We start from the raw sequence: 26,859 nt of genomic DNA on the forward strand, positions 1-26,859 counted from the left end.
ATGAGAATCAAACGGTTTAGAGTAACTGATTACTCTCACACATCTGTAACCTGACTGAGTCAGGTGATAAAAACTTGGGTTCTGACTTTTCTGCTCAAGAAACAAAACATAGACAGACCACCCAAACTAGCCAGACCTCTAGGTTGAAAGAAAGCATGACACACAGTTTGTATGCCCAGTTTAGACAGAGGTAGCTTATTTCACATGTGTGTTAATGGTAGCATAGATGATGATGACCTACTGTTCTATTGCATTAGTAGACTGAAGGCGTTCTTTTAATATCCTCTCATGTGGAATGAACAGCCACCTGCACCATGAATGTGAGGCATGGCAGTGTCCATGGGACTAGGCTACTGTTAAAACTTGTCCAGTCATTGGTAAAAGTAAATAACAAAATAAAAACAAAACAATAAAATTAAACAAAATAAAAACTATGTCTTTATATCATGCTAGAAACAAGATTAAAGGTTATGTACTGTATTTCCTTACTTCCCTGGCATTCTGAAAAAGGTAAAATTAAAGGACCAGGCAACAATCAAATGGGTGCAATAACAAGAGTAGGTGAGGGTTGACTGGCATGGCTCAGTCAAGCCTACTGAGAGCAGCCTGTAGAAGTCTCAGTACTTGTTGTCTTGTGACTGCTGCACAAAAGTGCTTTTGTTAGATGACTTGATTTTCCTTTATGTTAAAAAAAAAGGTAGGTTTTTTTTTTTTTTTTTTAAGGTATCAATGGTGGGGAAAACAGGTGGAGAACAGATGATCTGACTGTAGTGTGGGTAGGGCACAAGAGAACATTCTGGGGTCCTGGAAGTATATATTTTGATTGAGGGTGGTTCTTATGCAGCCATATGCAGCTAACACATTTAAGGATACATAGAGGCACAGAGTGAGTATGCTTCATCATATGTCTGTCACAGGTAGTTTTTAAATAGCCAGAAGAATGATGCGCTTTAGAACTTGGGCCCTTGCTTCAGTACCTCACTGTCCTCTTACTAGTGTGATGATACAAGTCGTCCCTAACCTCGAGCCTCAGCTACTGCTGAGAACAGCCATCTTATAGGCAGGTGAGGGAGAAACCATGCCTGATGGAGCTGAGATAGCCACGTACCTTTCCTCCCTTGAATGAGCCTTCTGGTAAAGCTGGTGTTTCAGTTAACTGGAGCTCTTCTTCTTGAGAGCCATAAAAAAGTTAAGTGGGAGCATTGCTGAAAGGTAAAGGGGCTAACATCTATGTGCATGTTTTATTTTTCATTTTTTATTAATTACAGCTTGTTTATTTTGTATCCCCCCTGTAGCTCACATTGGACTGTGGGAAGGGCATAGGAGGAGATGAGGGAGGGAGCATGAGATTGGAAGGGGATGAGGGAGGAAGACACAGCTGAGATACAAAATGAATAAACAGTAATTAATAAAAAAAATTTTAAATGTAAAAAAAAAAAAAAAGAGCCCCCAGGAACCACACGATGGCTTACAACCATCTCTAATGAGATCTGGTGCCCTCTTTTGGCCTGCAACACATGCAGGTGGGATACTATAGACATGATAAATAAGTAAGACTTTTAAAAAGATTTCTATATCTTGAAAAGTATTTAGCACACAAAATATTTATAATATATTTAGATACAAAAGCAGGCTCAGTATTATGCACAAATTTTTTTTTTCCATATTCTCCTAGTGTCCCATAACAAATATACAGAACAAAACGACTGCCTACAGATTGGGAAAGGATCTTCACCAACCCTATATCTAACAGAGGGCTAATAACCAGAATATATAAAGAACTCAAGAAGTTAAACAGTAACAAATCAAGTTATCCAATTAAAAAATGGGGTACAGAGCTAGACAGAGAATTCTCAATAGAGAAATATTGAAATGTTCATCGTCTTTAGTCATGAGGGAAATGCAAATCAAAATGACCCTGAGATTTCACCACACCTATCAGAATGGCTAAGATCAAAAACTCAAGTGACAACACATGCTGAAGAGGATGTGGAGAAAGGGGAACCCTCCTCCACTGCTGGTGGGATTGTAAACTTGTACAAACACTTTGGAAATCAATCTGGCGCTTTCTCCGACAATTAGGAATAGCACTTCCTCAAGATCCAGCTATACCACTCCTAGGCATATATCCAAAAGATGCTGAAGTATACATATGCATGTTTTTAATGCTAGCTCTTTGATCTTGTTTTACTGCTACTGTCTTTTATATCACCACAGCATACTAAATTCTCAGGGTTAGGTCTTAGCTAATTTGTTAAGTACAATAGATGGTATTTCTTCCATTAGGAAAGAATAAGGAAGCATTTGTAGTGTTAGCTTGAAAGAGAGTCATTCATTCATTCTTTAATTCTGGTAATGTATGTGTGGTCACATTTAAAATTTTTTTCCTTTGCTTTTATTTTGTCTTTAAAATAAAATCTGTATCTTGAGTTAAGTGAGTAAATATTAATTTAAAAATTCCCATTGGCTCAGCCCACTGTTCTGTTAAATCATAAAGAATATCTATTTACTTGCAGCAGTGAGGATTTTACAGGCATTTTAAAAGCAATTGCAAATATGGCTGGATACCATTCTTTATCCTGAGAGAGTACTTAGGCATCTCTAACCTAATAGTCAAAGCAGAAGCTACCTCTTTTTCAGTGCTTGGTATATTTCGTAAACTGTGACAGGCGCTTTCTCGGTATTTTGCGTAATTTGATCCAAACCTCCACCTTGTTAGGTAGACAGTAAGTGCCAACCTTATGCAGAGGGAGGCAGCTCTAGGAAAACAGTACTTAATTGTTCTAGGCTATCTGGCTCCACATTCCTAATCTCCCGATGTGTCCAATACAGCATCTGCTGCTGCTGAGGGAGGCAGGAAACTTTCTGACTAGCAGGTTCCAGCCAACCCTCTTGCCTGATATGTACTCAGTTTTCAGGTCTCGCCTCCTGGAGAAAAATCCATTTAAAATTGTACTTGGTGATGAAAAGAATCAGAGCCCCTGGATTTCTGCCCCAAGCACCCAGGATTTCCACTGCTCTGCCAGTCTTAAACTTTCCATTCTGTCTGGTTCCAGACATCTACTTGGTGCTTTATCTGATCTCTCTTCTGCTTGCAATTAAAGTCCAGCCTGGAAGGCTCCTTTAAAAGTAGACTGCCCTAACCCAAGATCCTTCTTCCATCCCTATTCTCACTCTCCAAAACCATTATGAAAAGTAGCATCTTCCCCATTCCCCCAGTTCTGTGTGTGTTCCAAGTGAGCCATTTGCGGCTTTTGAGGCTTTGTCATATTTTGTTCCCTGTAGATGAAAGTTTGAGACTCATTCATCCAGCTTCTTCCTGATATGGCTTCCCTGACCTCTCAGTTTAGTTGAGATTCCCTTCCTTGGGGTCCAAATAGCTCTTGGTGGCACCTGGGTCACAGTGTAATATTGCATTGCTGTTCTAATTCCCATGCTTGTCTCCTAGGAGGGGGAAAGTTCCTGGACCAGGCCAGACAGTTCTGTATTGCTTTCCTTATTTTTCCTGACTGTCCAGCTCTAGGCTGACCTCCATGGATGCTTATTAAACACTAGTACAAATGGTCCAGACTTGCAGATTCAGTGTCCAAATAAAACAGGACAAACATGATTCTTAACACCCCCTCCCCGCCTTTTGCTTTTGTTTCTCTCTCTCTCTCTTTTAAGAGGAGTATCAGGGTTTACTGCAGACAACTCAGTCAACCTAAGGGAAAGCCACTGAGAAGCTTAGATAACTACTTCTTCCCTAGACCCACAATTGATAGGAGTTGTGCAAGGAAAGAGTAGTAGGCTTGGGCATGAGCAATTAGAGCCTTTGTTGCCATTTCATTGGGGGCTTTTCTGGGAACTCCGTCATCACAGAAGTGAAGATACTTAATGAAGTGGGAATACAGGCTTTCACTTTACTCCCTATAGCCTGCTTCCCTTACTCCAACAAGAACAAGTCTGATGGAGTTTGTTTCAAGGAGGCTTTTAAAAAAAATTAATATAGTAAGCTGGGCATGGTAGTGCACACCTTTAATCCCAGCACACAGGGAGGCAGAGACAGATGGATCACTGTGAATTCAAGGCCAGCATGGTCTAAAAGTGAGTCCAGGACAGCCAAGGCTACACAGAGAAATCCTGTCTCAAAAAAAATAATATAGTAATGAATAAAAATTGTTTTTAGTATTAGATATTGAACCCAGGAGTCTACCAGTGAACTTCACCACTAGCCAAAAAGTGATGTGTATTTGTTATGGGACACTAGGAGAATATGGAAAAAAAAAACATTTGTGCATAATACTGAGCCTGCTTTTGTATCTAAATATATTATAAATATTTTGTGTGCTAAATACTTTTCAAGATATAGAAATCTTTTTAAAAGTCTTACTTATTTATCATGTCTATAGTATCCCACCTGCATGTGTTGCAGGCCAAAAGAGGGCACCAGATCTCATTAGAGATGGTTGTAAGCCATCGTGTGGTTCCTGGGGGCTCTTTTTTTTTTTTTTTTTTACATTTAAAATTTTTTTTATTAATTACTGTTTATTCATTTTGTATCTCAGCTGTGTCTTCCTCCCTCATCCCCTTCCAATCCCATGTTCCTTCCCTCATCTCCTCCCATGCCCTTCCCACAGTCCAATGATAGGGAGGTCCTCCTCTCCTTCTTTCTGACCCTAGCCTATCAGGTCTCATCAGGAGTGGCTGCATTGTCTTCTTCTGTGGCCTGATAAGGCCACTCCCCCCTCAGGGGAAGGTGATCAAAGAGCAGGCCAATCAGTTCATGTCAGAGATGGTCCCTGTTCCCATTACTATGAAACCCACTTGGACACTGAGCTGCCATGGGCTACATCTGTTCAGGGATTCTAGGTTATCTCCATGAATGGTCCTTGGTTGGAGTATCAGTCTCAGAAAAGACCCCTGGGTCTAGATTTTTTGGTTCTGTTGTTCTCCTTGTAGAGTTCCTGTCTCCAGGTCTTACTATCTCCCCCTTCTTTCATAAGATTCCCTGCACTCTGCCCAAAGTTCGGCTGTGATTCTCAGCATCTGCTTTGATACAGAGGCCCTCTGTGGTAGATTCCTGTCCTTTTCCCTTCTTCTCCCTCTTCCAATGTCCATCTCGTTTTGCCTTTCTGAGGGAGGATTGATTGTCTTATCCAGGATCCTTCTCCTTGCTTAGCTTCTTTAGATGTACAAATTTAGTATGTTTATCCTATATTATATATACAATATCCACTTATGAGTGAGTATATACCCTGTGTGTCTTTCTGCTTCTGGGATACCTCACTCAGGATGATCTTTTCTAGTTCCACCCAGACAATTAGGATAGCGCTTCCTCAAGATCCAGTTATAGCACTCCTGGGCGTATATTCAAAATATGCTCAAGTATACAACAAGTATATTTGCTCACCCATGTTCGTAGCAGCTTTATTCATAATAGCCAGAATCTGGAAACAACCCAGATGTCCCTCAACTGAGGAATGGATACAGAAATTGTGGTACATTTATACAATGGAATAGCCCTCAGCAATTAAAAACAAGGAAGTCATGAAATTTGCAGCTTCCTGGGAATTAAACTCAGGACCTTTGCAAGAATAGCCAGTGTTCTTAATCTGTAAGCCATCTCCCAGCCTAATATAGAACTCTTATAGCTTGTTGTAACCATTCTTATTATATACATAGGATGCTTCCAATTGTGAGCAGCACAGTACAGAGAAGGCTTTCCTTTTTATCTTTTAAAAACACCACGTAATGAAGACATAAACCATAGGAGATCTAGGAAAGAATGTAGAAGAAAAGGTTTTCTATAGTTCATAACCTTGAAATAAACACTAGTAATGTTTTGTTGTTGTTGTTTTTCTAAGAGTGTGCATGCCTGTGTATGGTACAGTGAACATGACCTGCTTTTTTTTCTTCTATTTTATTTCATAGGTATTTTCTCACATGACTGAAAAACAAGCCAAAACATAATTTTCTGTTGCCTGGACTGAATACGGTTTATTTAAATATTCTCTTAGCACATGTTTAAGTGTGTGAATATTTTGCCATTATAAGAAATAACTACTATTTATATAACATACTACCAAAAATTAAGTCAAAAGATTTAATGCAGTTAAAAATAAGATTAAAAGATACTCATTTTCTGGTCTTCGTGTGTATTTTAGTAGTTACTTAATAAAAGGCAGCTTTCTCGCTTTTTCTTACTGTAGGACTTTAAGAAATTATATTAGAGGAACTGGTTTCTGCCAAGAATTTTGCTGACTGGTTATCCTTTTCCAAAGTTGGGTTTTTAGTGTTTCTTTTTAAAGTTTGTAATTATAGTCCTATTTCGAGGGGGGTTATAATGCCAATTTTAGGCTTTTGTAATATTGCAAACATCTCCTGGCTTCTAATAAAAAAACAATATCTAAGCACAAGGGTTATTTGAAAACCCAGGACTGGCTGAATAGTAGAGTTTGCCATGGTCACAGCACAGAGTGAATATTGGCAGTCCTGTGTTGCACTTCTGATCACTGTGTGCTGGATTCCCAGTTCCTCTGCTTGTTCAGGTCTTTATTTGTCTTTTCTGCTGAGGGTTACAATAGAGAAAAGCTCAGCTTCACCTTGTTGGCTATTGTTGGTTATGGTTCAGGATGTGTGGTTTCCTCCAAGTCTTGCACTTTTTGCTCTCTCCAGACATTTCTAAGTTTATCATAGTGTCACATTTAGAAACTTAGTGATCATTCAGCTCTCTGCCCAGGAACCTGAATTATGTTAGGTGAAAGACTGCTGCCAGACAGTGATTGCTCTATTTTGGCAATAGCCTAGAAACACTAATGGAGTAAGTGTACTGTGTGTAAGCTGTGCAGAGGACACAACCACACTGTTCCCTTGGAGAATGAGTACCTGCTGGAATGCAACTCATGCAGACCTGTGTTTTACCCTGATCTTTGAGGCCATATGATTGCATTTTCTGGCATCTACTTGAAATCACTAAGACTCAATAAACAAATTCTAGGTGATCTTCTGGCCAGTGGTAAATCCCTGAATAAACAGAAGTCTTTATGATATTTTCATCTCTTTGGTATATCAGGAGCAGCACAGCAGCAAATGTGCTTGGAGAGAGGCAGATCTTGTAGTCGTAGTTGGACACTCTTCAGGGTTACTGTGGAGAATTCTGCTTTACTCTGCCCGGAGCTGGACTGCTGCATAATTGGGCAAAGGCAGAGGTCTTCTTCTGAGTAGCACTGTCTAGCGGGTAAGATGAATTGTGGCTAAGGGAAGCAAGAGAAACGTTACCTGGATTGCACTGGTTCTTCCTTTACCTTTTCTCACAAGGTTCAGCTTTACTTGCAGAACCACTTAGGAGAACTCTTAGTGAAAGAGCCATGCAGTCACCAGAAGTAACTGAGAGCAGACCAGCTTCCTGTCTTTCTTTATTGCCAACTTTCCTTGCTCCAGTCTGCCTTGCACCCAAAGGGGCCTTTGAACATGAGCTGTCTGGAGCAATCTGTGGCCTTATCACTTACTTTAATGATCCTTGCACAGGGTCACTCTTGGATGTGGCGCTCTGGGCAGTCTCACCCCAGAGTGCTTCCCTTCCTTTATTTAACCTCTGACCTGTGAAAACAAGAGTTAATCAAGAGTTCTAAGGTAGCTAAAAGGAAGGGGAAGTGTTTGGTTACAAATTAAATATGAACAAGTCATAAGTCATAAATCCCCAGTAGCGCTACCAGTTGTGGGTCTCAAATTGCATATGGTCCAGAGTGTTTGAGTTATAAATCCAAGTTCAGAGCCCTCTGATTGCTTGGGGGGTAGGTGCTAGGTTCATTTTCTTTTTGTCCCCAAACTCTTTGCCTTCTAAAACACTGGTTTTATTGGACCAGCTACCTTCATTCCCCCTTTTCTCGCCTCATGCCTGCCTCTCTTTCCTCCCGTTACCTGCCTGCCTATGTTGATTGGTGCGCTGTTCTGTGAATTCAGACAGAACTGTTTCCCTGAAAGAAGTTAAGCATATGGAAAAAGTTGCCAAGGAACAGCACTGAAGCATTGAAAGTAAATGGCTTTAAAAGACAGCCAGACACTTTTATAGAGAGATTTTTGATGGAATGAGAAAGCATTCAAGCAGAGATGTGGGTGCAGATGAACTAAATGAGTGTTGTTCATGGAAACTGGGTGCCTTGTTTAATCTATGTTTCCTTAATGGTCACTACAAGCATTCATATAGAGCTTCATGCTTTAAATTTAAAAAGATGACACAGCCTAAGAACCTGTGACATAGGCTATGGTCTTTCTAGTAAGTTCTTTAAAGTGTACATTTAGGTCACAGCATAAGGCACTGGAAACTTGAAATGTTCCCCTCACTCCTAGTTTATTTAATTGAAGCATTTTAAATTGAGCTGTTTATATTTGTATTTCCAATACCATAATAACATGCACGCTAATTCCTATAGCAAGGAAGAGTGGACACATGACTAGTATCCCTGGAGCTGGCAAAATAAGGAAACACACTATGTTGTTGGGAGGCTGCCAAAGCTAGATTGCTCGGGGTACTTTATAGCTTAGGAGTTTTGGAGACAAGCTTTGATTGTATCAGGATGTTACAGTGTGAACCACAAGGTAAGAATTTCATGTCTCATCTCAGGTTCATGAAAGCAGAACTGAAAATGCAAACGGGACTAGTTTTGTGCTGTAGTAGCCACGCCATCATAGGGATGTCATTCTGTTTCTTAGACTCAGTTTTATCACCTGTAAAATGGGACAGTCTTCAAACAAGTACTATATCAAGGCTCCTAACACTGATAAGTGCCTCCTTCTCTATTAGCTTCCACTTGTTCTAAAATGATGTCAAGTAGTATCTCCATGGGATAATTACTTTTATTGTTTACTACTAAAAGTAGGACAGGACTTCTTATGGAACCATTTCTTGCCTTTGTCTTTTTTCTGTTTTTTGTTTGTTTTGTTTTAATAGTAAAGACAGCCTATGTCTCTCTCTTAGGCTATGAAACCTTTGGTAAGGTGGGCCTGGCTTAGAACCTCACTGAACCGTTATATTATATTATAGTTGTAATTCCAGCTATAAAGTCAGATGATCTGAATGGGGAAACTTGCAGGTGTGTGAGTACATGAGTGGGCCGCCCCATAAACTCCTGGGAACATGATGAAAGGACTATGTGCTCACACTCTCTGGGCTCAGTGGAAAATACTGAGAATTATAGCTCACTGTCAGTGCAGGTGATATTATTGCTAAGGTCTCCCAATAGCAGCATTTCACCAGTGATAACAGCAGAGTGTCTCATGCTTTCCTCCAGAGCAATCTCCCTCAATCACAGTCATACTACCACAGAAAAGAAGACATCAGACACTCCCTCTAAAAGCAGCAATTACTGAGCACCCATCAAGAGAGAAAGAAGATTTGTTTCCAAAATTAAATCCAAGTGTTCCCGCAGGTCTCTATAAGCATAGTGTTTCACAGGAGGTCTCTCTCTCTCTCTCTCTTTGTATGTGTGTGTATGTATGTGTGTGTGTGCTCACCTCAATAAAAATTAATATTTGCACTCATTCAGCACATACAGTACATTTTTCCTTGTACATATAATAGCTATCACAATGGGATGTTAATTATGGGCATAAATCAGAGATTCTTGAGCTTAACTGGATACTATAATAAATTTACAATTCAAGATTAGCAGCTGTGAGCAAAGCAGAAGGATCAGTTTGGGCAGGACTGGCTTTGATCTCCCAAAGGGGGTCGTTTTTCTCTTACTTTGACTTTTGGTCTCATTAGTAGTAAGAGCGGCAATAGCAGGGTGAAGGAAGTTAATGCTGCTCCAGGCACAGCTGGAGATGTGTTTCAACACTCTACTCAGCCATATAGTAACTTCCAAACAGCTATTCAAGGGTAGGTGTCACAACCCCATTTCACAGATGGGGAAGAAGAAGCATGCTTGGGCCACAGCTGTTGAGTGTCCTGCTGTGCAGTTGGTGGTGTCACTTTTCTGGGAAGGCTTTTGACATCTTTGCTCTGCTCCCTTGTGACCCTCTAACACTGTACTGACCCAGTGCTGCTGCATTTTCTGCTGGTGTGAATTGTTCACATTGTAAGCTTCTCAGATGCGGAGATGGCAGAGCACCAGGCACATACTAGGAAGCATGTCCTGTAACATGTGATGCAGGGCTGGGAGACTTCACTGCTATTTCTGACTGCACAGAGCTCTTCAAGAAGGAAGCTCAAGCATTTAGCTCAGAACGGAGCTGTGCTCTTAATCTGTGAGAGAGGAATGTGCACAGCTCTGTATTAAGACTTGAGTTAGAGAACTCAGGCCAGCACCCATGATCATTTTTTGTTGTGCCTAAAGATGATAGTACTTTTGTACTGGGTATAATGGGGAAGAAAGTGTGTCCAGCCAAGGCCTAGGTGTGTCCTTCTCCACCTACCAGCAGTTCGGGAAAAAGGGAAAGGATGAAAGGTGTAGAAGTGGATGAGAGGAGTCACGTCAGAACTTTTCTCTTCAGTGCACTTGGAGAAGAGAGCAGGAAAAAAATACAGATAGACTTCCTGCTATGGGATAATTTTAAGGGCTCATCTGCACTTAGAAAATTAGATTTTCAATGAAAACAATGAGAAGAGTAGTAATTGATGGACTGACTTGTGTTGGTATCCAGGGAAGGAGTAAGAAGTAGCTATTCCTTCGGTCCACTGTAAGCATTTGTGCCAATGTTCTACTTATTTGTCAGATTTCAACAGGATGTTGGCATATTTGGTTCTTAATCCTGGGTTATTTTCCTAACCAAAATGTTGCCTGCTATGTTGGGGTCCCCATCTCCTAACAAGAAAACGCTGACTATTAGCCTATGATGGCACTGGTCCTGGCCTTTGTAGTGACTATAGCAATGATTGCTGTCTGTCACAGGAAGCTGTGGCTTATAGAGTATTTGGCATGGTCAAGCACACACACAGTTGAACAGTCAGTATTTAGCAAGTTAATACTAATAGAGAAATGAAACACAAGTGTGTAGAGTCAACTCTGGGGATTCTTCATGTGGGGGAGCACAAGCCATCTTCATTCTTGGATTAAAATGTGTCCATTTAAACAGACGCCACAAAGTGCATTGTAAAAATGGGAGAAAGTTTAGAATCTTAGCTAGGAAGAGTGAATCTAAGAGTTTAAAATAAATTAACTTCCACAAAATCTAGTTTTTAATTTTAACAATGCATTAATTCTTAGACAGAATAATTCATAAATCAGATGGGTTTCTGAGGGAAGGGGTTGTGGTTTCTCTGATTTGATAACACTTCATGTTTGACTTGTATAGCATAACCAGAAAAGAAGTCTTTTTTTTTCCCCCTTAAAGTATTTGAGAACTTTAGTTTCCCAAAGGCCTCTCTTGTCCTTTGATATTGAAATCATTTTCTTTTGATGTTACTGTTGTGTCACCATGCTTGTTTTTATCATATTTCTCTTGATTGTTTGTTATCTGGGCTGGTGCTGCCAGGTCTTCGTTTGTCAGTGCTGAGCAGGTGTCCAGCTCTCTAAAGTGTGTCTGTGAAATCTGCACCCAAGTGTGAGGTATGATTTACTCCATGGACAGCTGATGTTATGAGACTGGGACACTGACAGACAGTAGCAGAAGATCAGGAGTAGATGCCAGGTCCCACCGTAAGAATAGAGTGACAGCTTCTATTTGAGGCAGCCATACCTTGTTGGCGAATATATTCCTCTTGCTGTGGTTCTACTTTCTGACTCAATCTGCTTGACATATTGAAGTCTTCCATTGTATGCATGAGGAGCTCCTGACTCTGATACCAGGGCTCCAAAGAAAACTTTGCACAGCCAAGATCAGCAAGAACAGTAAGCAGGGAGGCCTAGGAGTAGGGTTTAAGCACTGGACTAGCCACCTCTCATTGTGTGTCAGGTCTATAAGTTAGGTACTGGTCCTTAAACTATAGCTGAATGTTGAGGTCTTACGTGCACACATGCATACAGTTGTCAACAGTAAAGACTTTTGATCACCCAAAAAGCAAAAAGTAATTCAGAACTGAATATGAAATGAATCTTGGTATTTCTGGCCAGCCTTTTCTGTACTGCGCTGCTCATCCGTCATCCTGCACAGTCAGCAACACTGCAGGAAACACCTCAGCTCGGATTCGGAACGATTATGTTGTGAACTGCAGGGTTTTCACTGTCTACACAAACTTTTTTGCTCTTATCAAAACATTGGCTTAGTTACGGAAAGCAAATAGTTTTAATATTTTCCTACCATCAGTAAGTATCAAATTAGCATACCATCAGATTGTATAGGGTTAGAATATTTGAGTTTACAGAATTGTTTGAGCTGCTGCCATTTTGCACCGAATATTTGTGTGAAACAGCATTCTCCACATTGATGATTTAAAGTGAAATTATTGATCACAACATAGTGAGACCCTGACTCAAACAAACAAACAAACAAACAAACAAACAGAATTAACGATAAACTCTGAAAAACATTAATGATGATGTATCTGTGGCATCAAATATTTAGTCAGGATTTAATTTTTTATGTGAAAGTAAGCAAGCAAATCATCTGATTAGTATGGAAATTTGATTTTATATTTAGTAAACATTAAAATCACATGTTTACTAAAGAATAGTTTAAGATGAATTTCTTTATGATTTATTCTTGTTAAGTGTTTAGTTTGTATACCTATTTTACATACTGTTATACCTAGGCCACATAAAAATTTCTCAGGCAGAAATTAACTGTTAGTGCAAAAGCTTAAGAAACTTTGTGATAGCCAGGCATGTCTTTAATCCTAGCATGTGGGAGGCAGAGGCAAGCAGATCTCTAAGTTTGAGGCCAGCCCGGTGTACAGAGAGAATTTCCAGAATAGCTAGGGCTACACAGAGAAACCCTGTCTCTCAGAAATAAAACACAACAAACAAACAAAAGCGATGCAGCTGGTTGAGTCTGTGAAATTAATTTATTTTTATTATTTTTAAATTATGTGTAGGTGTGTCTGTGTATAGGCATGTGAATGCAGGTCCCACAAGGTCCAGGAGGGGGTGTTGCATCCCTTGGAGCTAGAATCACAGGTGGTTGGTAGTCACCTGACCTGGATGCTGAGAACTGTACTTAGGTCCTCTGGAAGAGCAGCCAGTGTTCTTAACCACTGGACTGTCTTTCCAGCCCTGGTTGCTTCTTTTTATCGATGAGGTCCCCAAGTCTTTGAGAGACTGTTCCAAGTTGCCATAACCAGATATCCAGTGTCCTGCCAGGGAGTTGTTACTTCATTTTATCTTCCCATATAATATGCCCCAAGTATTTACTTGCTAAAATTTTACAGTAAATCCCTTTTATTATTCTCTTCTAAACTAGAGCCCAGGGTATTTTATTGATCTTTTTCAAGTTTTAAGGATGACTGGATTATATTAGCCAAGATTTCCTCTCAGGAAAGCAAGTCAGCCACTGGTTCTGATAGAGCTGAGTTTACTGAGAGAGAAGTAGGCTCTTTCTCTTCTCTTTCCTTGTCCCTTTGGTGCCTCCCCATCTCAGTTGCTGAGTAACCATGAAGCCCATTAGTTCAGTCCTTCTGAGTCCAGCCCTGCATGCCCTCTAGCTTTCATCATTGCCCTTGCTCCAGTCCTTGTTTGTGGGAGGTATTTTTCTGTTTGTGCTGTTCTTTGTGCTCATTGCTTCCAGCTTTCCCACCTAACTGTGTCCCAGCTCATTCAGAATCTAGCTGAAGCTCAGCCTCTTAGAGATGGAGAGCTGCTTGCACAGCTGCCACCACTTTCTCGGTGTTGTATGACCCATTCTCTGGCCATGCTTTAAGCTTTTCTTCTGCTTTTAAACTCACAGCATCACAGTGTACATTCCAGATGAGATGTTTGCTTTTGATGGAGGAAGAACACTTTTGTATGTATCGTCTTAAATACCAGCAAATTTACACAAAACAATCAGAAGCTCAACACAAAGGGCAACTTTTTCCTCTCTTGTTTGAGATATATTGCTAAAATAATAATTCATAAAAGCAAACATTTTAGCCTGCATTTTAAAAACCATTTTTTTTAACTTAACTGCATGCCAGTCATAGAAATGAAAAAGTTAATGAAATCTTTGGATAGTTCCTATTCACATTTTAAGAAATCAAGTTCAGAATTAACATTGCATTTATTAGTAGTATCTGTGCTTTAGTCTGGCCCAGTTCCTTAGTGTTTCTTCTACCTTTTTTGCTGTTGTTGTTCCCACACATGTACTACAATTTATTGTGTGCAGAGTACCATGCAAGACACTTGAACCCACCATAAAGAGTAAAACAATCCTCCATCTCTAAAAGTAGGCTTTCTCTTGCTACTCCAGTGTAAATATGGCATATGTATTTACGCTGTTATAGATATGATTATATACATTTATACATGTGTATTGTATATGCAATTATAGATAAATATATGTCTATATATATATGTGTAGAACCATGTATATTTATGTATATGTTTGTTTCTGGTTTTTCTTTCACCTCTATGAACAGAACAAGGATCTTGTATTATAGGATGGCCTTCTGTGTGATTTATCTGATGCTTCCTTGAGATGAGGCTCTGCTTCCATGCCAAGTGTGCGCTAAAGTCATGCTGTTTTCTGTGGCATTCTGTCTGATGACACACTATTTTGTTCTTTCCCGTTAATTGATGCAGGTTGTAACCTCAGGGTTTTCCTTTCTGTTTCCCTGTGACTTAAAACTTGATTGTGAAGATTTACTTTCAGGCTATGCAAGTAGCCTCATCAGTCAGCAAACGTTCTGTTTGTCATGTTTATCTGCCTATCATGAACTTTGATGTTCAGATTGTCACAGATCTTGTCAGTGGAATGTCCTCACCAACTTTTGTGTCCTATTGATACGTCCTGACCATATGTTTAACACTGCCTTGCTTAATATGGCATAAAGCATTTCTTAGCTCTTATCTTGGAAGCAGACATTTCTTTAGAGAACCCTCCTTCTTAGTAGAGAATGCTTATTTATAAGCCAACATCTAGGCACTTAGAGTGCCCATTTTAATTAAAACATTTCTTCTCAAGGGCCTTCTGTGTCACTCAATCTTCTCTCTCTCTCTCTCTCTCTCTCTCTCTCTTTCTCTGTGTGTGTGTGTGTGTGTGTGTGTGTGTGTGTGTGTGTGTGTGTAAGAGAGAGAGAGAGATCTGAATGTGCATATTTGCATTTATATTTCTGTGTCTTATCTCTCTGTATGCTGTGATTTCACAGCTGTATCCAGCCAGGATTCACTCTTATTTCTTCCCTAACCATTTATTTCTAATTCTTTTGTCTTCTACTGCATGTTTAGTTACTTGATCACTTTCCTTATATGTCACCAGGTTCCTGCTACCCCTTCCTTCCTACATGGCTGCATTACCTCACTGTATGTTGACCCACATACTTTAGAGGAAACTGCCACCTTCTCCTACCACAGACATTTTATTTCATTTGCCTGCATATTTTCTGGCTGCCCTGCATTGCTGCCCTCCTCTCATCATTGCCACACAAGGCTGCCTCCCAGATGATCTTTTTATTCTCGTTGGCTTTCCACACCATTTCTGTTGCTGTCATCACCGTTTCTCCCTCTTGAGCTGCGGGGTTCTGCTGCTGCTTCTTACACTCTCCATCTCAGATGGTTAGCCAAATACAGACCTGTAATTCTATCTCACACACACACCCCTGGGTAAGATGACTATCCTAACCATCCATTTAGTGAAGGGAGATTAGAAGACAGAGTCTGACCTCATTTGGACTCAGTTCCTGGGTTCCGTTCTGGACTGAGCAGCAATTCAAGCCGACACGTTGTTAAATGGAAATTTTCATCCAGACTGTGCTGACACTCAGGCTAGCTGCTTTGTGTCCACACAGACTGTTGCTGCTATACCATGGGGCCATTTAAGGATGATTGTCAAGTGGGCCATTGTTAAAGTATCTGGAACGTATGGCTGCACTGCCTCCAGGGGCCGACAGTGCCCACCAGGCCACATGGAGAGGTGTCTGTGACACTACCTTAACTCTTCTAACTTTAAGATTTTCTGTGGATTCCCACAAAACAGCACTTCCCCATTGACAGTCAGATCTGAAAGCCAACCTACTTGAACTGCAAGAGGAGCTTGGGTCCATGCTGGCCAGTGTAGGTATCTCCCTGCAACCTTTCCCTCTATGCTGGTAGGGTCATGATAATGATCCATTAGGATACTGTTTCACTCTATAGGCATGAAGTAACAATGCTTGGGAAGGATGGATGGCTTCTCCTACCTAGACATCCTTTCTTATGTGTTTTTCTTTTTTTTTTTTCCTGGACCAGGACTATGGCCTTTTTGTTATTTGTCATTTTAGTCCTAGTACTTGGGTTGAACCCACCACACTGTGCTGTGTTGCAGGAGATGTAAGAATACCTTGACCTAAGTGTTTGGGACCAAGGAGGTGACCAGAGAGGAGTTATCTGATAGAGTGCTTGTTTCCTGTGTGGACTAGGAAGTACCATTTTCTCACTGCTGACAGACACACATAGGATGGAGTGAGGGCTGTGTCTTCACCTGCAGCCACCTTGTAGTGAGCCCAGGTGCCAGTACTAATGAAGCAGAATAGGAAGTGCCAGCAGATAGAACTCAGCTGTGAGTTCTGGGGAGGCTGGGACACTTTGAAGAAGACAGCTGCAGTTTGATTTCAAAATCCTAGTACTGCCATCACTAGACATTCATCTGTCAGCACACAGGGGAACAATCAGCACATGTGGGGAACAGTTGTGCCTGGCTTCCTGGGTAACTACTGAGCAGTCTGTGGCAAATGATTCTGCCTATCATAACCAAAGGAATTGGTTCAGTGAGGCAGAGGCTGGTGAAGTGAAGCGGGTTGCCTCTGTGGGACAGGCGGTCCTCACAAGGTGCAGCTACTAAGGCTGCAGGATGCATGTCAGGCTCTATCTGTGAGTTGACTAGTGATCTCAAACTACTTTAGTACATACTTTTTTAGTCCCACAGTCTGGGAGAAGGAGGCTGCCCCACTGTACTGCCTCCTGTACACTTTGGTAAAAGTTGTTGAGCTTTGCTTTTCTCTGCTTGTGGCCTGTTTTTACCCAGCTTGCCCTTTCCTCTTTCCTGACTTCGATTGTTGGGTTTACCTAATGATATTCCTTTCAGGAAAAGAATTACTTGTGCCCTTGCCTGGGTGTGTTTACTAAGAGTCCTCTAATCTGTGTGGTTTTCTTGGGAGGGGATTCCTTGTTCTACTTAATGGCTTTTAGCTCATGGAGGTTTATTTAGCAAAAGAGAAAGAGAGCATGTTATCTCATGCCTAATCCCTTTTGAATGTTTACATTGCTCCATCAGAGCTAGTGCTGTGGAGAGTGGCAGCAGCCATTTGCTCTGGAAGAGTCCATATGTGGCTGCCAGAGATGATGGAAACATATTAACGTAAGTGATAATACTGTCATAGAAGTGAAAAGTTAAGTTGCTTATCAGTATAATTTGATAAGCTACTTAAATTTTACAGTAGCATGTTCTGGCTTCACACAGACGTCACAGATAGGAGCTTGTGCACTTTATCTGTCCTCTCTATTACCTCTCACTTCATTTATTACCCTCAGTGATCCAGCAATAATCTATACAGGGTGCTGGTCTCCTCTTCTGGGCAGGATGTCACATCTGGGCCCTGCCTTGGGTCCAGCCCTATCTGTCAGTAATGGACACCATTTGCAAATGTGAGCAGACCAGCACAGCAAGCTTCTCTCCTGCCTGTTCTCAGTACTTTGGGGACTGTTCCTACGAAAACAAAGCCTTTAAAGTGGGGGGGGGGGGGCGGGGGGGGTTCTTTGGGGGGGGGGGATACTTCCAACCCAATCTTCCATGGCACTAATAACCCGTGTTGTCTGCTAGTTGCCATCTAAGTGTGTGTGTGTGTGTGTGTGTGTGTGTGTGTGTGTGTGTGTGAGAGAGAGAGAGAGAGAGAGAGAGAGAGAGAGAGAGAGAATGAGTATATGTGTGCTTCCCAATAAATTCTGAACTCAAAATGTATGGCCAAACCCCATTCTTGGTCTTGGTACTGAGGACGCAGTGAAGGGAGGTATGTTCCCTCTGTATTTGTATATTCTGTTGAGAACTCAACCATGCTGTTGAGTGTCTTACTTTGGGAGGGGATATTGTAATACGCAGTGTATGCATGACTACCATAAAAGTAATTGGGGCACAAAAGTAGGGGCAAGAGGGTATGAGGCTATTAGAACAGTGAGCAGAAATCAACTAGACTAGTCCATGAAGAGCAGAGGGAGAAAAGGACCAAAGTGTGCTGGCTTGGGCAAGCTTGGTTATCCCTGGTATATCCAGTGTAATGTCTCTAGAGAAGAGTCAGAGAGTTAGTCAGGATCCTGAGAAGAGAAAGCCACAGAAGCCTTCCTGAGAAGCATTGACTGCTGGGTCCTATAGCAATGGGATGACACGGCAGTAATGGAATGTGCTGTGTAGAGTTGGATTTTTTTTTGTTTTTTTTTTTGGGGGGGGGAGAAGTCAGTTTATCTTATTCATTTCTTAGTAAAAGGTATCAGAGTGGGGAAAGAACAAAAGAGGGTGCTAGAAATCATATTTCTCAATGGGAGGCTCAAGCTTCCCGCAATCCCTTGTCCTTCCCCACTTTGGGCACTTGGTGTGGGGATTGAGAAGGCAGAGGCACGGCATGATGGACAGAGCTAACAAGACTACAGGAGACTCTAGTGGGTTATCTCTTGGGCCTTTGGGAGGGGAGGGCTCCCAAGGAGGACCAGGGGCTGGGTGATATCCTGACCTGACCTCAGTCCTTTCCTTTCTCTTTCCTGACTTGGCTCTTTACTTGGTTGCCCAGGTGGCCTCCTGGCACTGGGTCTTGCACCAAGCCTTCTTTAGGATTCCTTCTTAGGCTTTTGGATGTTCTGTGTCTGGGTCCTACACGTACCCTTGCAGATCCGTGCCTAGGTCCTTGCTGTTGAAGCAGAGTCCCCACATCTGCTACACACACCTTCTACCCCTTAGCCCTCAGACCACCCTTCTTCACTTTGTATTTTAGGTCATTGTAATTGTTGAGTGTCTAGGGGAAGGACTAGGGGAAGAAACCTCTGGCTATATCTCATTGGCTGCTTGTGCAGCTTCTCCCTCTCTGGCCAGACCCATCTAGGAGTGCATTTTTGATAGGTCATTCTGACAGTCACACAGAGGTCAATTTCAAGAGTGAGCAGACCATCCTGTGCGTTGAGGAGAGCAATGGTCAGGACCTGATAGATGACCAAGGAAACAGATTTTATTCCATTCCATTATCCATTCCTGCTGCAACCAGTAGAGGCAGAAGGTCCTATATGCTAACATGATTGGTTGTTGTTATGCAGAGCATGTGGAACACTTTGCAGAGGTCAACCATGGGTATGCTGTGCACCCTGTGTGTCCAACCATAGGAATTGAATAGATGTTTTTCTAGAGACTGTGAGGATGGTGGGAGGGGCCTAGCTAGTAAAACATGGTGCCTGATTAAAGGCTCTAGTTTGAATTTCTTCTCTATGAACCTGGTTTAGTTTTGAAGCACAGGAATAATTCATAATGGACAATTAGTGTTCTGTCTCACACAGGCATGTTTTTAAAAGCCCAGAGATAATTAACGTTTAACCAGATTGGATTTTAGCAGTCATAGCTAGAATCTTCAGGATCTAGAGAAAATCTGAAATGTTTTGGTTTAAGTCCTTATTCGAGTTTTTGACCTGAATACTAATAATTATTGTTTTTCTTTGTCTTCCTCAGCTACCTCCCCTGGTTCGAGGTATTTTATAAGCTCCTTAACATCTTGGCAGATTACACGACAAAACGACAGGTATTTGCCTTTTTTAAAAAAATAATTCTTTTTAACAAGTAAACTTTAATTTTTATAATTATGAAAGTAACATGTCCCTTATATTTATTTTACTAAAACATTTATGGAAAAAGTAATGCGTGCCTATCATAGAAAGGTTGAGAATTTTGGAAAATAGTGGAAGGAAAAAGAAAATCACCTCTTACCTAGTATGCCTTACCTTGTCCGTAAAATAAACATTGCTAAAATTTTTAGTCGTTTCTTCCATCTTTCCTTGTTTTCTTCTGAGGTAAGGGAATAACTACACTGCTCCTGATCACAGTGTCAATATAACATTATCCCAACAACCCTGAAAATTGACAACCTATTCAGTATAATTTCTCAAAGGCAAAGCTGAATTGCTCATGCCATATTACAGATCACTTAACCGGCAGGTGACTTACTAGCCATCTCAATCCTCATTTGAATAATGCGCTGCGTTATTTTTATACTAATTTTTGTACGGGTCTGAAATTTCTTTAACAATTCTGCTGAGCCTTAATCACTTTTGGAAGAAATGGTGTGCTAACCTATGCTCTCACCTGTGGGTGACAAAGGTTGTCTGTACCATGTATTTGGGAAGTATTGGCACAGAATCATTTCTCCCACACTATTGAAAATATTGTTCAAGTATATATGCTTTTTTATGGCTAACATTACATCCTATACCTTTGCTCACTGCAACAGTTTCTTCTTATGGGGACTTTTAATTATTTCAGATTTTTGTTTTCATTATTATAAGAAGTACAAAGGTCTGGGGGAGGTGACGTGGTAGAAAGGTGCTTGCTGTGCAAGCCTGAGAAGCTGAGTTTAATAAAACTCTAGCAGAAATGTGAGGGTCAGACACAGCTGTGTGTGTACCTGTGACCCCAGCAATGTGGGAGGTAGAGGCAAGAGGGTTACTGGGGCATGGTGACTACCAGCATAGGTCCAGATTCAGTGGCAGACCCTATTTCAAGGGAAAAAGATAATGTTAGAGCAGGACGCCCAATGTCTCTTGACCCCTGTGAGTAAGGAATGCTTGCACACGTACACACACATATATTACCCCCTCATTCACAGACAAACACACAGAAGGGGGTGCATATGGAAAGAGGAAGGCCAGCCACTCAGATCTTTGAATATAAAACATTTTCTTTAGTTTTTATTATTTCTCTAAGAAGAGAATCCCAGATAAGCAGTTGTAAGCTTGGGTTGGACATAAACATTTATAAAACATTTGTCAAACCACTTTCCAAAAGAATTGCACTATTTTCGTGAAGTGCATGTTTGCAACACAATAAGTCCCACACTGTCACTGATAACATTTGTTGAAATTGTCATTTATTTGCCAAGTTAAAATTTTCACTATTATTAGTTGAATAATTGACTGTGTATCTAACTTCTTGTGTTTTTCTCTTTGTAAAAGGCAACATTTTAAGTTAAAGTGATATAGTATAAATAGTATAATTATTCAGTGCCATAAGTATTTTTCCTTTTGATTTTTCTGTAGAATCCTGGTTCTGAAAATATTTTATTAAAAATTATAGTCCTGCCAGGCCTTTAATCCCAGCACTCGGGAGACAGAGGCAGGCGGATCTCTCTGAGTTCGAGGCCAGGCTGGTCTAGAGGGAATTCCAGGGCACCGAGAGCTAAAACAGAGAAACCTTGTCTTAAAAAACAAAACGGAAAAACTACAACAAATTATAGTCCAGTGTTATTGTCCTTAAAGGGCCCCAAGTCTATATTTCTTTTTTCTCCGTATATTTCATATAATGTAGGCTCTGAAAAGGCCCACATTAGGGGAGCTTTTGTTACTCAGTGCTTTTCTTTCCCATTTTTCCCCAAATGTTTTTTAGTCCATGACAATCAGAATTCTGATTTACTGGGTTCCCTGAAACATGCTTTGGCAAATGCCATTTTGCAAGGGGTAGGGGTGGGATATTGGAAAGTGAGTATACAATGGATAAATCTTTTCTTTGAGTGATTATACTCACTACCAGATGTATTCCAGAGGTCACAGCAGATGGCAGGAATGGTTCATAGAAATGGCTTCTTTCTTGCTTACCACACTCAGTGTGAAAGGAAGCATCAGGTCAAAAATTCTATCATGGATGAACTGGCATCTTTGATGAATGAGGTAGCAGGCTGCCTTGGGATCTATTCATTGATTTCTGATGCACATTTAGCTTTGGTCAGACATTCAGGTCTCCACTCAGTTTGAAAGGTGTCTTTAATAAATAAAAGCATGTAACACGTCTCTGAACTGGAGACTGACTCATGTTTTTACTGCACATTTATACTCCATTTAGTTTTTAAACCAACAGTACAACCTACTACTCTTTTAAAAATATATCTTAAACTGTGCACACCTATAATCCTAGCATTTGAGGATCAAATTCAAAACCATCCTTAACTACAAATGGGGATTCAGACAGCTAGCAGCTTACTTGCCAGTTAAGTGAGTTTGAAACCACTCTGGGATACATGAGCCCTTGTCTCAAAAAAAAAAAAAGGAAAGGAAAAATGGAAACTGTGGGAAAGGATCCCCTGTGAGATCAGTGCTTTTGTTCTCTGGGATGGTGAGGCCCTTGCCTTATGCTGTATGGGAAGCTGAGATCAGTCATATGGCTTATGGAGTGTATTTTTCCTGATGCCTACAAAGTTTGTTCTGGCCAAAGGAATTATGGTAACATGGTAACACAGAGCAGGGACTCTTTTGACAACTGGCGTATTAAAAAAAAGTGTTAATTACCAGATTAGAACAGGATGAAAGGAAGGGAGATTTCAGTTGATTATGTACCTGGTCAACAAGCATTAGGACTTTAGCTCGGATATCGGATCTCTAGCACCCACATGGAAGACAGGCACATCAGCTTTTGCATCTAATCCTAGCACTCAGGCAGAGGGGAAGGCAGATCCCTGGAGCTCATTGGGCATAACTCCTAGCTGAATAAATGAGCTTTGAATTCACTGAGAGACCTCATCTTACAAAGTAAAGTGGAAAGCAATCTAGAAAGACACCCAGTGGCTTTCACGTACCATGCACACACAAGGAAACATACATGTATCATATATCTATGGAAACTAAGGCCCAAACAAAACCAGAATATTTGTTCCCTAAAAACTGCCTTCTCCCATCCAGAAGTTATGTGATTATTGGATGAGGTAAGCTTCTATTTGAGGAAATGCATGTATACCATGAGGGTTACCAGGTGGTATAGCCTAAGATGGAGCATGAGGATTTCTGTGTGGATCCTGGCCACTGTGTTGTCAGACCCTAGATACAGCAGAAAGGGAATCTGATGGAAGGAAAGACAGAGATTCTGAACTGGGCAGCAGACTTCTTGGGGGTGTTGGAGCAAAGGAGATGAGAGCATGTATGTGGTAGAGTAGAGGTAGGCATAACATGAGATGTGGTAACTCGGTGGGACGTGCAGAGATCTGAACTGAAAGGAACCAACAGTGGTGGCTCAGTGCTTGGTGCCAGAGCATGAGATAGGAAGGCATGCATTTGAGGGTTGGACAGTAAAGGCCTAGCCCCAAGTTAGGAGTGAGGATTTTACCTTTGTGCAGTGTAGTCAGTCACAGTATGCAAAGAGAAAGAACAGGAGTGACTCCTTTGTTGGCCTAGACTTGGAAACATTACTGTGAAACTAAGACTTTAAGTGTATTAAGACAAAAGTAATTTGAGATATGAAGGCCTGTGGTGGCCTGTGTGTGTGGTACTTGATGGCTCTGATCACTGAAGGCCTGGTGTCAGCAATCCCAAGGGGCAGCAAGTATACACACGGCTCGCAGACCTGGCTTGTCAATACTCACCAAGAAAGGGGCACTGGCTATGTGAAGAAAGGACTACTTCCAGGACTGGGGTAGGAAATAGGTACAATGATGCTAAAAATGTCTTTCATGTCCCAAATTAAGAAAGTTTTCAAAACATGGTGGGAGCATGTCCTTAAGACACAAAAACAAGGTAAAGGGCCAAGAGGTTCCCAATGATCTTAGTGTGGAGCATCAAGGCAAATACTGACAACAATGAAAGCTATGCGCTTGTAGCAAGATAAATAAACAGCTAGATTCAAGGCTTGAGGGATGGAATACTTACGTAAAATGTCATACTGCAAAATGCTTTTTAAATACCAGTGGTAGGGGTTGCCCAGCAGAGATCTGAGATGATATAGTCAAGTGTCAAGAAAGCGTTGTCAATAAAGGACAAGCTGAGATTCATGAGGAAACATCTTACAGCTGAGACTCATTTTACAAAATGGTCAAGGTCCTGCAGACCTAGGAAAGATGAGAGTTTTCCCAACAGAACTCAAGAGTTAGCCCTGCTGAAGGCCACTCATGCTTCTAAACCGATTTGGTTGCCATGAGGACATGCGTAGCACAGCTGGCACAACTGGACAGAATTAGATGGCATACTGTGCTGAGACATACTTTCTAGGTTGTGGTGATTAAACATGGTCGTTCAGAGGAAGCATGAGTGTGCATGTATGTGTGTGTGTGTGTTTGTGTGTGTAGATGATGAGTTATAATGTGAATAACTCATTCTCAAATAGTAGAGGAAATGAAAGGGCCTTTGTTTTTAAAATCATTCTGTAAGTCTTTCTGTATGTATGTAAGTGTTAGACTGCTTGAGAGCAAAACTAACTTCATGCACACATCTTCAAGCACCTGTGCCCTCTAATAAACTTGATTGTCAGAGCACAGGCTGAAGCAAACTTGTAAGCCAGATTCATCTCAGGCTCCCTGCCAGAGGCAGATAGTGCTATGGGCTTAGACATAGCAACCCTGCCTCCCTCCCTGGGCTGTGCAGCCTACTGTCTAATGTGAGACTAGTACTTCACAATTCAGACATTCACTCTCACACTTCCTAAGTGGATGGCTAGAAGATCCAGTACTTAGGACATGGCTGCCCATGTATACTTAGCCTTTTATTAGCACACAGAATTCCACGGGGAAGAAGTGGCTTTTGGATCGTTTGTGAGCGCTGTTGTTTTGAGCATCTTAAAGGCGAATCTGTTTTGAGTCGAATAATTTGTGCTGCTTTGTATGTTGTTCAGCTGCTCAGTTTCCCTAATTAAAATGCACGGCTGCTGTCCTGCATCACATGGTGGTGAACTTGCTTCATTTCTAACTTTCCATAATTGGAGGCTGCTACATGTAGCCAGTGAACACTCAATAAATAAATTGAGGGTAATGATGATGAAGACAAGATCCACAGTGTCATTGTTATTTCTCCCAACCACCCCCGTCCTGGAAGCTCAGATTGTGTGCATTTAGAAGTTGTTGCTATGGAGTTGAAGGGATAGATTTGCTGAGAGCTTATGGTATGTGATCCATAAAAGGTGGTCATGGTAGGTGTCTCACTGAATAGAAAATGTCAAACTTGATGTGGGAGGATCAGTTTGGCTCTTGTGTTTAAGCCATAAGCAGTGTCTTTTATCCAACCCTACTTGAATATCAAACCTATTTCTATCTTGGGGCCAGTCTCTCCCACCTGTCTCTCTGTGGATCTAGACCTTAACACAGGTCCCAGCTTTTGTCACTTGGGCCTTTTCTTTCTTTCTTTCAGGAAAGTCAGTGGAATGAACTTCTTGAAACTCTGCACAGACTTCCCATCCCTGACCCTGGAGAGGCTGTTCACCTCAGCGTGGTAAGTGGGTCAAGATGGTGGCTACCCCACTTAAGCAAGTCTGTATGGACCTTCAGAGGAGGTCAGAGCCACACTCTTACTTAGTTTGAGCCCCAGGTTCAAGGCAGGCTGGGGTGTTGGCTCTCCCTCTTCCTGGGATTCTGAAGAATAGATGCTTTTCAAATGACCACTCATGTTCTAAGTCACAGATTCAAGGAATAGGGTGGCTGGACCTGTCAGCCTTTTTATACCGTGTCTTTGGCCACCTGCATCACCTTTTGTCACAGTCAAAGTGCATTCTAGACCCTCAGTCTTCAACACTACCACTCTCCTGTTTGCCTGTTAACTCATGTGCCCTTCAGAACTATTCTGATACTATTTCCGAGAAATTCTCCCCTGACCCCGCAGGCTGAATTAACCTTTCTCTTTAACTCCCAAGTCCCCTTACATGCTCCTGGAGACTTATTTCCATCCTGTCAGAGTAAGCTGGTTCCCAGTCTCTATTCCTTGAAGATAGAGTGAGAGTACTCATCTAGTTCTAGCTTACAGCACTCATTATTTCTTCAAGTGCTTTGAGGTACATCCTGTACATTGTGCAGTGTGCCAAGTTAGAAATTCCTCTGAGCCACCTGATGGGAAATCTCTGTTCCAGTTGTCTGTTTTACTAGTGATTGAAGTGACTTAAATCAAGACCTTTAACTATGTGGGCTCAGCTTCCTTATCCGTCACATAAGACATCAGAAGAGGTGTGTAGAATCTTTTCCATAATTCATTTACTAAATTCTTTATCTCTTAAATGGAAACTCTCATTGCCTTTATCAGAATTTTGTGGTAGATACCCTTTGGCCAGGCAGCCATTATCATGCAGACCTGTCTTCCTATCCCACAGGCCTGGCAGGTTAGAGTTTTCTCTTCCAGCTTCTCAAGAAGCAGAAACAATGCTGGTTTCGGGGATAAGGAAGGTATCTGACTTCATAAAGGAAGCCAATGGGTCTTACAAGAATGGTAGCAAAAGCTACAGTATTGTCAGTAATAATAACAATAACAAATCTATTTTACGTTTGTAATTTATACTAATATACACCTCTGATGTTCAAAATTGTTCCCAATGTAGGCATTAACATGCTCATGTCATAGAGGAAAGGTTTAGAGAGGAAAGGGTATACATATAAAGTCATGCAATTTAGAAATGATGTGCTAGATTTTGTGATTCCAAGCTAATAGGAAGAAAGGACAGAGGCAGGGAGTGAGGTGAGAAGCAGGAAGGAGGAAAGGAATTTACTTATAGAAGATTTGCTCATAGGGAGGTAGGGACTGCCAGAAAAGATGAGCAAGTGAGCTTTAGATCCAGCCATCACTGAAGCAGAGCAACCTGCCTTTGTCTCAGTCTTTTTTCCTAAACAGCTTGATCTCACTGCTTCAGCCT

At 41.3% G+C, this 26,859-nt stretch overlaps 1 protein-coding gene across 3 annotated transcripts in view; it reads left to right on the forward strand.

Moving 5' to 3' along the window:
* Dennd1a (DENN domain containing 1A) overlaps nt 1–26,859 on the forward strand; it is a 474,895-nt gene that overhangs the window by 208,263 nt on the left and 239,773 nt on the right. For all 3 annotated transcript variants that reach the window (XM_055599849.1, XM_055599850.1, XM_055599851.1), the window contains 2 exons: nt 19,732–19,801; nt 25,374–25,454. In XM_055599849.1, coding sequence (XP_055455824.1) covers nt 19,732–19,801; nt 25,374–25,454 — 151 coding nt within the window. The remainder of the gene's footprint in view (nt 1–19,731; nt 19,802–25,373; nt 25,455–26,859) is intronic.

Source organism: Psammomys obesus, unplaced genomic scaffold, assembly GCF_907164565.1.
Source record: "Psammomys obesus unplaced genomic scaffold, mPsaObe1.curated_primary_1811, whole genome shotgun sequence".
NCBI classification, from domain to species: domain Eukaryota; kingdom Metazoa; phylum Chordata; class Mammalia; order Rodentia; family Muridae; genus Psammomys; species Psammomys obesus.